Source organism: Trichechus manatus, unplaced genomic scaffold (genome assembly GCF_000243295.1).
Source record: "Trichechus manatus latirostris isolate Lorelei unplaced genomic scaffold, TriManLat1.0 scaffold00088, whole genome shotgun sequence".
NCBI classification, from domain to species: Eukaryota; Metazoa; Chordata; class Mammalia; order Sirenia; family Trichechidae; genus Trichechus; species Trichechus manatus.
The window spans coordinates 1,423,183-1,436,493 of record NW_004444024.1 but is presented as its reverse complement, the minus strand read 5'-3'; the positions used below and the strand labels follow the sequence as shown (position 1 = coordinate 1,436,493).

The 13,311-nt window shown below is 50.6% G+C and overlaps 1 protein-coding gene across 1 annotated transcript in view; it reads left to right on the top strand.

The window, feature by feature from the left end:
* PDE2A (phosphodiesterase 2A) overlaps positions 1–2,679 on the top strand; it is a 98,174-nt gene extending 95,495 nt beyond the window's left edge. The window contains exons 25-30 of the mRNA XM_023736495.1: positions 756–896; positions 1,051–1,150; positions 1,392–1,504; positions 1,845–1,883; positions 2,022–2,128; positions 2,469–2,679. Of these exons, the coding sequence (XP_023592263.1) occupies positions 756–896; positions 1,051–1,150; positions 1,392–1,504; positions 1,845–1,883; positions 2,022–2,128; positions 2,469–2,679 (711 nt within the window). The remainder of the gene's footprint in view (positions 1–755; positions 897–1,050; positions 1,151–1,391; positions 1,505–1,844; positions 1,884–2,021; positions 2,129–2,468) is intronic.
* The last annotated feature ends 10,632 nt before the right edge of the window (positions 2,680–13,311 follow it).

Genomic DNA, 13,311 nt, shown 5'->3' with positions numbered 1-13,311 from the left:
GGTGTGGAAGAGGGTGTGAGTCAGGCTGCAGGTTCTGCCTGAGCCCCACCTTGAGAAGAGAGGACCTGTATTTGTCACATTCCCTTCTGGCTTCTGAAAACACCCTGTGCAACCCCGTACTGCCAAGCCTGGGATGGGGTACACTCTGATCACACCCAGCTTTGCCTTAGATTGTTTGCTTGGGATCTGCCACCCCCAGGTAGGGACTCTGTAGAGCAGGGATGAGGTCCCAGACGTCTCTGAGATCCCTGCCCTTGGCACTGTGCTTGGCACAGAGCAGGAGCCACATTTCTAACTCTGGCCCTCCAAGGTCACCTCGCCCATGCTGCCTCCCACAGCACCGCTCCAGAGGCTGCCCTTGCCTGCACCCCCCACAACGAAGTGTATGCTCGCTCTCCCAGGAAGCCGGGTGCAGCCCTGCTCTGCCCTCTGGGTGCTCAGATAAGCCTGCTTTTCCTCCGAGTGACAGCCCTTTAGCGTCAGGAGACAAGGGCTTTGCCCTCTCATCACTGCCTTTGTCAGCAAACAAATGTTTGCTGCATGAATTAGTGTCTAGGACTCCAAGGGATCATTTCAGAATTTTTCCAGCTTAAGAGGCCCTCAGAGCTTACCTTGTCAGCCTCTCTGTGTGACAGCTGTGGAATCTGAGGCTCAGAGTGGGCCCCAACTTGCCTAGGTTCATAAAAAAGGTCGAGGTATCGCTCAGAAAGGGGAGTGGGTCTCTGAGCTCCCTGATTCTGCCGCTCTGCTGACCTTGGGGGCTCAGTTCAGGGGGCAGTTCCCCCTTCCCTGCCTGGCCCCCATCACTCCTTTTCCCCCAGAGGCATCACTTCGCTCAGGCCATTGCCATCCTCAACACCCACGGTTGCAACATCTTCGACCACTTCTCCCGGAAGGTGATGGGGCGGCGGGTGGGGATGAGAGGGTGGGAGCTGGGAGCTAGCTGGAGACAGGAGGAAGAGCTAAGGAATGGAGGCTCCTCAGGGGCGGTGAGTGGGTGGGGTGGTTGGGCAGGCCATGACACCCCTGTCCCCACCTGCCCTGACCCAGGACTATCAGCGCATGCTGGACCTGATGAGGGACATCATCTTGGCCACGGACTTGGCACACCACCTCCGTATCTTCAAGGACCTCCAGAAGATGGCCGAAGGTACCTGCTTTTACCCCTGCACCTCAGGGCTGGGGAGGGACTCCAGGGATGGGATTTGCCCCCAGAATCAACCCCCTTGGCTGCAGGCCCCACCGGGCAGACCCAGCACCATCCACTTGGCTCCCATCAAGGGTGCCGAATTCCCTGGACCATTTTGGGGTGGACCCTGGGGTGCTTGTCCTCAGAGAGAGGGGTGAAGGAGGCTGGACCCCTCTCTTTGACCCCATCCTTCCCCCAACAGTGGGCTATGACCGAACCAACAAACAGCACCACAGCCTTCTCCTCTGCCTCCTTATGACCTCCTGTGACCTCTCTGACCAGACCAAGGGCTGGAAGACCACAAGAAAGATTGCAGTAAGTGCTGCCCCTCCTGGGGGACGGCACAGACTGTACACTGTGCCCAGCACTGAACGGCCCCTTCAGCCTGAACACCCTCTCTGTGAGACAAAACTCAGAACAACTCAGGGCTACAGAGGGAAGACTCAGACAAGGGCACAGCCATCCCTCCCCATCATCTGGGGCTATCTCATTGCCGCACCAGGGGTGATGAGGGCAGGCCGTGGCGTGGGACCAAGGGACACAGCTCAGGTCCCTGAGTCATTGAGCCTCAGTTTGTCGTCTTGGGAATGGGCTACCGGTGGAGGTTGGGTGGATGGATCCCACTCAGGATGTGATGAGAGTATTGACCTTTCAGGAGCTGATCTACAAAGAGTTCTTCTCCCAGGGAGATTTGGTATGTGTGGAGGGACCTTATGGTGTCCAGCCTGGGGGAGGTTTCTTGGCCTGGGAGGAGCTGAGTTATCCTGACCTTGGTACCTGATGGAAGAAACAAGAGTGCCAGGCCTGATGGCTGGTGACCTTGTGCTTGCAGGAGAAGGCCATGGGCAACAGGCCAATGGAGATGATGGACCGGGAGAAGGCCTACATCCCTGAGCTGCAGATCAGCTTCATGGAGCACATCGCGATGCCCATTTACAAGTGAGTGAGCTGCCAAGACCCTGTACAGAGAGGTGGGGTGGGGCAGGGCCAGGTGGACAGGGCAGTCCCGTGGGCATCACAGCAGCACAGGTACTGGGCTTGGCTGGGCCCAGGTCTATCTGATCCACTCCCTGCCTCAGCGCAGCTGTCTTCTACTTTGCCCCTAAATGGAGGCTTCTCTTCATCGTTGGTGTCCCATGGAAAGAGACATCTTGCTTTCCTTGAGTGTCCAGTCCTGTGCCTCACACTCTGGTGGAAGTTCTACCTGTGGGCCAGTCCCAATCTTTCATGCTACCCTGGCTTGACTTTTGATCTCTGAACCCTGCCCTTATGCCCCTAGGCTGCTGCAAGACCTGTTCCCTAAGGCGGCAGAGCTGTATGAGCGTGTGGCCTCTAACCGTGAGCACTGGACCAAAGTGTCCCACAAGTTCACCATCCGCGGCCTCCCAAGCAACAATTCACTGGACTTCCTGGATGAGGAGTACGAGGTGCCCAAGCTGGATGGTGCTGGGGCCCCTGTCAATGGCTGCTGCAGCCTTGATGCTGAGTGAGCCCCTCCCGGGACACTTCGCTGCCCAGGCCTCCTCCTACAACCCACCACTGGCCTGACCAGAGCACTGGGAACCAGAGCCAGGAGTCCTGGGTTCTAGACCAGGACTTTCCATGTGACCCTGGGCAAGTTCCGCCCTTCCTGGGCCTCAGCTTTCTCATCTGTAGAATGGGAGCAAGGCTTTCAGTCTCACCAAGACTTTGTAATTTGTCCTCAAGGGCACTGGGGTGACCAGTGTGTAGTAGACCCCGTTCTGCACCTCTAACAGCACCTTGGCAGGTCCTCCCCAAGCCACTCCTTCTCTAAAGCAGTCTTGATTGTTCCTCCTGTGCCCCATCCCCACCCCCCGGACCTGTGCCCTTCTCCCCTAGGGGTACCTCCTAGGTCTCCAGGGTCCTCATGGAAGGAGAAGGTGGGGCATCTGAGTGAGCAGAGGGAAGGGGCTCAGCAACAGTCATTAGCTCGGCACCGGACTGCAAATAGCCGTGGGGCCAAAGGTGCCCCTGAGGACTGCTGCCATATTTGTGTATGGGGCCTGGGGAGATAGATGCAGGGGCCCCAGGAGGAAGCTGCCAGAGGGGCAGCTCAGACTCTGGGGAGAGGGGGTTCAGGAAGAGAGCAGGATGGGAATGATGGACAGGAAGGATCCCCGGGCTGGGAGACAGGCCCTGCTTTTAGTCAGCAGTGCTTCCTCCCGGCTGTGTGACCCTGGGCAAGTCCCTCCCCGTCTCTTAGCAAAACGGGAGGGTAAGACAATCCATTCTCTACGATCCGTTTTAGATCAAAGGTTCCATAGCTCTGTCAAGTTCCAGGAGAGGCCATGGCCTGTTCCTGCCACCCTAGGGCACAGAGAGCTAATCCAAGTCCCTCAGTGGCCCCCAGACTGTGCCCCTCCTTGACCTGAGCCCTTCCCCCACTTCTACAGCCAGAGAGGGGCCTGGCTCAACCCTGCCAGGGCATCTGTCCTCCTCAAGGCCATATCCACCTGTGTCCGGGGCTCAGGAGACCCCAAAGGGCCAGACTCTTGGGGCAGCCGGCTGCTGGCTTCTCTCGTCTTTGTTTTGTTCTGTATGTGTTGTGGGGTGGGGGGAGGGGGGCCACCTGCCTTACCTATTCTGAGTTGCCTTTAGAGAGATGCATTTTTCTAGGACTCTGTGCAACTGTTGTATATGGTCCCGTGAGCTGACCGCTTTGTACATGAGAATAAATCTATTTCTTTCTATCAACCCTCGCCCATGGGGCTGTTTGCAGGCTTTGTGAATGTGGGGGGGCAGGGTGGCAGGACTGCGGGAGGCAAAGGCCCTTCAGAACTCTCTGGTTACCAGAGCCCCCACCTCTGGTGCCTAGCCCCTCTTCTGGGGGAGCTTATAGATCTATTGGGGGTACTCCTTGTGCCAGATGACGAGGGCTGGGGTGGGGGTAGATGGAAGATGAGGAGACGTGGGCATGGAGCAATGAAAGGACACACTGGCTGGAAGAGATTGCGGACTGGAAAGAGAGAACCGAGAAGCTGAAGCAAACAGAGGCTTCTTGGAGGAGGTGGCTTCTAGGGCTCCTCCTAGACCCTCTGACTGCTGGCCTGCCTTGGTCATGAGTGCCCACACAGCCAGGGCATAGGCCTCTGAACCCCTCCTAGGCAAAGGAATGCCTGTCTGTGTCTCCATAAGTCCCACATCCCAGTTTCTCTAAGTCCTTTCAAAGGGGGCACCCCTGCGTCTGACTCCACGTCCATTCCAGCCCTGGGCTGTGTCTGTGGAGATAGTCCCCTGCTCTCCCAGCTGTGAGTCTTTGCCTCTGCACAGAGTGGGGCAGACTCCAGGTTGGAGGGCACGAGGAGTCTCTGCCTGGAAAAGTCTCCAGGCCCCATCCCCCTCATTTGCCTACATCCCTTGATCTCATCTCTTTTGGATCAGTAAAGGTTGATAAGTTAAGGGGCAGGGCACTGGAGCCTCCTTTCTCTGGATGGCCATGGACTGCCTTTCCTGGGAGGAGGGAGGAAGGGAGGACAGGGAGGAGATGGATGGGGCCATTCTGCGACCACCCCAATGCCCCTGGGTGCTGGCCTTGCCTTTGGAGCCACGGAGCATGTCTGCTCACCCTGCCCCACAGCCTCTCACAGCCTGTCATAGTTAGGAATCTGCTCCTCTGGGTTGAATAGTCTCAGGGCCTCTAGCCTTCCTTTGGGGGCAGGGGGTTTCAGGCCCTTCCCCTGCCCAGCCCCCACTTTGGGCTCCTCCAGTCTGTCTCTGTCCTCTCACAGCACAGGACCCCGGCCAGGCCAGTGGGCCCGTGGGTGGGAGTGGCAGTCAGGTCCTGGCCCACTAATGATGCCTGGCTGACACCAGTGTCAGGTGTGAGCTGATGTGGCTGTCCCTCTGCCTTTGACCCCCAACCCTGAATATATGTGTGTGTGTGTGTATCCCTCTTACACAAGCCTTTGGGCAAAGGGAAAACAACCTGGGGTGCAAATCCCAGGAGCCTTGTCCCCCTCTATCTGCTGTTTGTCCCCAGTCCTCTCTGAAGGACATTTAATCCCTTTTGAGGCCCATGCTGTGACACATCTCTCCTTGTCACCAAATTGAGTAAACAGTCCACTACCATCTCCTTGTGTGTGCAGTACCCTGTGCTGAGGCCCAGAGCTAATGCGCCCTTGTCTCTGGTCTGGAGGGTCTAACAGCTTGTACCTCGGGGAGACAGATCCAGACTCCGATGCAGGCCATGACAACCCAGTGGGACACCTGCCCATTGGGCCCCAAGCAGGATCATAACGCTGAGGAAACACACAATGAAGTTTTGAAAGATGAGCAGGTGTTTTCCTGCAGGCAAAAGGGGACAGGCACAGAGAAGGGGGAGTGACTGGTATGTGGGGGAAGTGGAGAGATGTAGGGACAATAAGGCCAGAAAAGTTGACTAGGCCAGGTCATGGAGGGCCTGGAATGCCAGGCTGAGAAGTTTGACTTTATTCTGCAGGTAGTGGGGAGCCGGGAAAGGTTTTCAGTAGGGGAGTGACTCAGGAGTGACGCATTTTAGAAAGATCCTGTGGGGGAGGGGAGAAATGACTTCAGGGGGAGAGGCTGGGCAGGGGTCATTCTAGGGGTGATGCTGTCTGCCCTGGGCTGGGTGAGGGAGGAATTCAGTAGATGCTGGATTGGTAGAACTGGGTGGCCAATTGGATGGGAGTTGCAGAAGGAGGACTGGGAGGTGGGTTCCATGTGACCCCATGAACATCCCAGCCTTGGGTGGCTGCTCATCACCACCCTCACCTGCAGCCTGGTATTGGGTGAAGCCTCTGGGAGGGGGTGAGCTCCCGGGGAAGATGGGCGGGGTAGATGTCTGAGCTTGCCAAGGGAGGAGGAGTGGGAAGGGGGATGGAAAGAGAGATGGGAGGAGGAGTGGGAGGAGGAATGGGAGAAGGGAAGGCAGAAGGATAGAAGGGGGATGGGAGGAGAGATGGAAGGAGGAATGGGAGGAAGGATGGGAAGAGGGCACTGCCTCTGCATAGAGTCTTTCAGCAGCCCTCACCAGGTCACAGAACACAGCTTTGCCCCCATTGACTTCTTGTAGCTGCCCTGCCCTCCCAACTTAATGGTTTCATTTTACATTTTATTTAAGCAGCCTCATAATGATTCGTGGAGCAGAGATTATTATTCTCATTCAGTAGCTAAGTAACCCAAGGTTCAGAGAGGTTGAGTAATCTGCCAGTGTTGGCATACGAGCTGGTCTGACTGAATCCCCATCAAGGGCTCTATCTCTGGGATAGAAGGGGACTCAAAAGGACAGGGTCTCTGTCTACAGTCTCAGACAGACTGTCGTTGTGGGTAGAGGTGGTGAGCAGTTGGGTTGAGATTCCAGAGAAGGCTCTGGGATCAGCTCTGTGTTGGGTGTGTTAGTGGGAGGGTGGAGTCTGGGACAGTGGCTTGTAGTACAGACTATTACCACCAGGTGGCGCCCCAACCCTTGCTGGCCTCACCTTCCCAGAGGTCAGAGAAGGGTTTGTGGGGGTGTGTGCTGTGGGTGCAAATCTCACTCCTGTCTACTCACAAACACAGAAGCATTCTCTCACAGACACATGCACACACAGACTCACACATTCATTCCCTCTCTTACACACAGATACAGTACGTGAATTCACACACTCCACAGGGAAAATGGGAAAGGTTTCTTGGGGACCTCCAGCTCCTTTAGCTGCTCTCTGAACAGGACTGAGGTCCATCAGTTCTCCGCAAGTTCTCTCCACCTGTTGAGTGGTCTCCCTCTGCAGAAGGATCCCTGGGAAGGCGGGACGAGCCTTGTGATCAGATGTGGGCAGAACTGTTGCCTTCCCAACCCCTTCTCTGCTTGTGAAATACCTACAAGAGAGCACTGCAGGGCTTGGTCATATGCTGATGAAGCAGGACAGTCAGAGCAGGGATCAAGCTGCCCCAGGAGCGTCAAGGGGGCTTTCTGGAGGAGACTGGGCCTCAGGTGGGTCTTGAAGTTTGTATGGCAAAGATTGGGATAGGAAGTGAGGGCATTGCAGATAGACCAGGAGAGGAGGTTGGGAGGTGGGCAGGGCAGAGGTTTATGCCCAAAGTCTCAGGGTACTCTTGCCCTCCTGTGGCTGAGCATCCCAGGGCTCAAATTCCTAGAGATGGGGGTGGGCCTGGGTGTGGGGAGGGGAAGTGAGCCAAGGAGGGCATGAGATGGTAGAACGGGGTAAGGGTGTGCTGAGAGAGGATGGTGGAGTGATGCTGTTTTCATAGGCTCAGCTGCAGTCTCCTGAGGTGAGGGGTTAGAGGCTTGCTCTGGGCAGGAACTGGGCCCCCAGCTGGGAGCAAGGCAGCTACTGCCCCAGACCAGGCTCTGGACAGCACCTAGGGAGAAAGGGGAGCATTGGGATGGGGAGGAAATGACGGGGAGGGACAGAGGAAGGAGGGGGAGGAGCAGGGGAAGAATTTATTTTTAGTCAAGTTGTTATTCAAAAGGGGGCATCATAAAAATATTCTCAGGCATCCAAGTCCTCAGAAAGTTTGCCAAATAAAACAGACATTGAAAACATTGTTGGAGAAAATACCTCCCAAAAGGTAAACAAATCCAGGAGTACTACAAGAGTTATGGGAAATAAGAGTGGGCAAATACTTGGTAAACTATTGTTGTTTAACAAAAACAAAACATACACACCTATTATCCGTTGCTGTCAAGTAGGTTCCAATTCATAGTGATGCTATAGGACAGAATAGAACTTTCCCCATACGGTTTCCAAGGGGTGGCTGGTGAATTTGAACTGCTGACCTTTTGGTTAGCAGCCGAGCTCTTAACCACTGGCTAAAATCCAAAGAACTGATAATAACAATTGCTGGCCAGGATGCAGAGTAACAAAAACTCTCATTCATTGCTAGCTGGGATGCAAAATGGTACAGCCACTTTGGAAGACAATTTGGAAGTTTCTTATAAAGCTAAACAGAGTCTTACTATACAATTCAGCAAGTGAAGCTCCTAGGTATTTACCCAACTTATGTCCACACAAAAACCTGCACACAAATATCTATAGCAGCTTTATTCATAATTGACGAAAACTGGAAGCAAACGATGTTCTTCAATAGGTGAATGAATAAACAAACTCTGAGACATCTATACAATGGAATATTATACAGTGATAAAAACAAGTGAGCTATCAAGCCATGAAAAGACATGAATGAATCTTAAATGCATATTGCTAAGTGAAAGACGACAGTCTGAAAAGGCTACATACTGTATTGTCTTAGGCTGGGTTCTCTAGAGAAGCAAAACCAGTAAAGCGTATAAATATATATAGAGAGGGACTTATATCAAGAAAACAGGCCGCACAATTGTAGAGGCTAGAATGTCCCAAGTCCGTGGATCAGGGTAGAGGCCTCTCCCAATTCATGCAGCCGCAGAAGCTGGTGAGCCCAAGATCGGCAGGTCGGAGAGCAGGGCTCCTGCTCACAGGCTGTGAAGGTTAATGAATTCCAAGATCGGCGGGCAAGAACGCAAGGTTTTTCCTGATTCATGTAGGTTCAGGGCTGGCGAACCCAAGATTGACAGGTCAAGGAGCAGGGCTCCACTCACAGGCTGTGAAGATCAACGAATCCCAAGTTTGGCAGATAAGCTGACAGCTCAAGTCCCAAGAACCAGAGGTGAGACGACAAGAGGGAGCCACAGGATCCAGAGTGAGCAAAAAGCCAGAAGGTCTGCTTATATTCAGATGCAGGCCACAACCGCAAGGAAACTCCCTTTCATCTGACTGGCTACTCACAGCATATTCAATTATGGGAGTGATCACATGTAAACACTGAGAATCATGGCCCAGCCAAGTTGACATACAATCTTAATCATCACATGTATGATTCCAATTATATGACATTCTGGAAAAAAACTACAGAGACAATAAGAAGATCAGTGGTTACAAGGGATTCACGGGAGAGTTGAATGGATGAAGCACAGGGAATATTCTGGGGTGGTGAAACTATTCTGTATGTTACTGTAGTGGTGGATGCATGATACTATGCATTTGTCAATACCCACAGAACTTTATAGCACAAAGAGTGAATCTTTATGTATGCAAATAAAAAAAAATCATTTAGGCGTTTGGGGGATCCTAGGATAGAATGTAACAAAATCAACTCAACTGTATTACAAATGCATGAAACAACCTCACTGAAGGGTATAGAAGGAAAGGTGCTCACCTCAGTAAGTTCAACAGTGAGTAGTTTGTAAAACTAAAGGCATAAGGAATAGTGTGTAAGTGTTGATAAAGATGTTTCCCATGGGGGTGCAGGTTAATAATTCTGACACTGCTATACATGACAATGGTGTTGAACAATGAAGCAAATGGATAGCGAATAGTGGGAGCCAGGTTTCTCACTGTTGGAGTGGGAATTTACAGATAAGCAAGGAGAGGAGGCTAGAATGATTCATACGATAATGGATTAGACTTGGAGACATCAGTATGAACCCATGATCAGCTTAATATATATATACAGATGGTTACATGTAGAAATATTTGTAGATTTGCATATATGTGGAGGCTTGGTGGCTCAGTGGTTAAGAGCTATCTATGGCTGCTAACCGAAAGGCTGGCAGTTCAAATCCACCAACCACTCCTTGGAAACATTTTGGGGCAGTTCTACTCTGTACTATAGGGTTGCTATGAGTCAAAATCGACTCGATGGCAATGGGTTTTGGTATGCATATATACACAGGCTAGTATACACACATATTTTCTTGCTCTGTCAGCTGAGAGGGTGTGAAAAGGGTATGATGGCATCAGACCTCTGACTTCACAAGGGGGAAGAGAAATCAAGATCAACATCAGCCCAAAGCTGATTCCTATGAGGTAGAGGTCAAACATACCTCCGCCCCCCAATCTTTTTACCAATTCTGACACTACCCCTCCCTCCCACAGGACTCTCTACTTCTTTGTTGGACTTGATAATTTGTTGCAATGGCCACACAGAACTCACAGACCACATTTACAGTTATGGGGTTTATTAGGGAAGTAATAGTTTACAATTCAAGATCAGGAACAACTCAGGATACAGTTCTTCTATCAGGACAGCTTCTTCTCACCTATGCCTGCAGACAGGCCTCACCCTCAGCTCTCGGCCCCTTGGCCCCTTGACCTGGCCTCTGCCCTGATACAGCAAGTGTTACAAAGCTCTTTAGCTCCACCAATAAGTGCCTGGAGGCACCCCACTCCACAAGTATGCCTTGGGCTGAAGGCGCTCAGCTCTCTCACTCCATGGATCTGCATACCCACTGTAGCTTCCTAACTCCATGGGCTGGGAATCCCACTGCTGGTTTCCTGGTCCTGCTGCTGCCACCATTTCACACTTACAGCCTCTTCTTGCCATCTTGCACCTTCTCTGATGTAACAGCTCTCTCTGTCTCCTGGGTCTAGGAGGTTTTCAGTGCAGGGACCCTGGGTCCAAAGGACTTGCTCCTTTCCTGGCTCTTCTTCTTGGTGGTAGTGAAGTCCCTTCCCCCTGCCTCTGGAATTGGCTTATTTTAAACCTAGCAGGATGGCAAAACTGATGAATATCCTGTAAGTGTTCCATGCACCTTATCTGCATTATTAGCAGGTTGTCCAATCCCTTGGTGGGCAACAAGCACCTTATTTGCATAGTCCCACCAATCATTTTGTGGGAATCACAACACCATGGCTAGAAGGGCCATATTAAGTAATTCACTGCACCACAGAGGGCCTAGAAGCAATGACACCTCAGTAGCAACAAGCATACCTAGATCTTTTTTTTCTAATACTATTAGATCTTTTTTTTCTAATACTATTCTCCAATAAAAGGGACCAGATCTCCTTGGAGAAATGGCTGATTCTAGGACTGGGACAGGAAATACACGAGATGAGCCTGGAGTGTCTTGTAGTGCTAGAAAATAAGGAAGTTCTCAAAAACAAACAAATAAACAAAAACATCCCATAATGAGGGAGGTTTGTCAGAGAGACACAGGAGTCAACTGAAAGAGCTCCCAATAGCCAATGCTAAAAAATACAAAATTTGAGCAAAAAAATACAAAAGGAGTATTGAATTTTAACTCAGAGTATAAAATAAATATCCATGATTCCGTATTGAAAAATAAGTGACTGAATAAATAAATAAATGTTGGAGAATAGATAAATCTCTCATGCAGAAAAATTCCAAATAATTTGTGTAGATATCTGGCATGGGGATGGAGCATTACTCTCTATTCTGTAAGTGTGGGCTGTGGAGGTGGAAGTACATAATGGACTCTGATGATTCCATGCAGGTAGATAGGATCATTGGGTAAGCAGCGGTGATGAAGGTGTCTGGGTGTTCTATGGTCACACACGGAGGAGTTTCTAATATTCAGCCCCTCACATAGGTGCTAAGCAACAGGAGACAGGGTGATGATGTTTCCACTAGAAAATTCCTATGGTGTGGTTGGAAGTTTCGGCTGATCATATTGTCCCTGGCTCTGTTGTCTTTAGCTGTGTAGCACTAAGCCTTATTCTCTGCTTCTTCTGCTTAAACCTGTCTGGATTCTGATGTATACAACTAAGAACACTGATGGACACAGTGTTCTCGAAGCACTGATCCCATTGTTTGTAATTGCCTGTCTCTTCCAATAAAATGTGAGCTTCTTGAGAGGGAGACTGAATCTGGTCTATTTCTCTATCCTCAGCACCCAACACAGTGTAGGAACTCAGCAAAAAATTCATTGAATGCTTATATGAAATGTTACTCGTTATTATTATAACTCCAATCTGAGTGATTTTATCTACTGAGGAGTGTTGGGGTTGGCCTGCATATCCTAAGGAGTATCTCAGTGGTGACTATGGCGATGCAAGAGTTACCTCATTCAACAGAAGAAAATAGTCTGTTCAGTAAAACCATGCTTGGATGACAAACAGTCAAGACTCCCATCAAAGGAAATCATGTTCACAGTGAATCATGCTTGCGTGACCAGCACTGAGCATCAATCAAAACAAACTGGCTTTCAGGACACAGGTAGGCTCAGGGATGCAACACAAAATTCCCAATAAGTGGAGCATAGAAAAGTAGAGCAGAGAAAAATAATGGAATTTTACCTTATATCATTATCAAATCAATTTTAAAATATCACCAATGGAAAATTCAGCCAGCCACCTGGTGGCAGGTTGATTGCATTGGACTGCTTCCATCATGGAAAGGTCAGCGTTTTGTTCTTACTGGGTGTCATGGATTGAATTATGTCCCCCAAAAAATGTGTGTGTCATGATTCCCAGTATTGTATGATTGTGTACCAGTTTGTAATCTGATGTGATTTCCTATGTGTTGTAAACTCTATCACTATGATGAGGTTATACTGATGAGCCCTACAAGATTGAATAGTGTCTTAAGCCAATCTCTTTTGAGATATAAAAGTGAGAAGTGAGCAGAGACACATGGGAACCTCATACCACCAAGAAAGCAGTGCTGGGAGCAGAGTGTGTCCTTTAGATCTGAGGTTCCTGCACTGAGATGCTCCCAGACCAAGGGAAGATTGATGACATGGACCTTCCTCCAGAGCCAACAGAGAAAGTGTTCCCCTGGAGCTGATGCCCTGAATTTGGACTTGTAGCCTACTGGACTGTGAGAGAATAAACTTCTCTTTGTTAAAGCCATCCACTTGTGGTATTTCTGTTACAGCAGCACTAAATGACTAAGACACTGGGATAGACACTTACTCTGAATATGAATTTGCCTTCCCTGCATGCAATGCTTCTGCGAAAACTACCATCCGTGGACTTACAGAATATCTTATCCACTATTATGATATCCCACACAGCATTGCCTGAGATCAACAGACTCACTTTACGGCAAATAAAGTGCAGCAATGGGCCCATGCTCATGGGATTCACTGGTATCACCATGCTCCCCATCATCCTGAAGCAGCTGGCTTGATGGAAAGATGGAATGGCCTTCTAAAGACACAATTATGACACCAGCTAGGTGGCGATACCTTGCAGGGTTGGGGCAATGTTCTTCAGGAGGCTGTATATGCTTTAAACCAGAGTCCAGTATATGGTGCTATTTCTCCCATAGCTAGGATTCATGATTCCAGGAATCAAGGGGTGGAAATGGAAGTGGCACCACTCACTATTACCCCTAGTGCCCCACTCACAAAATTTTTGCTT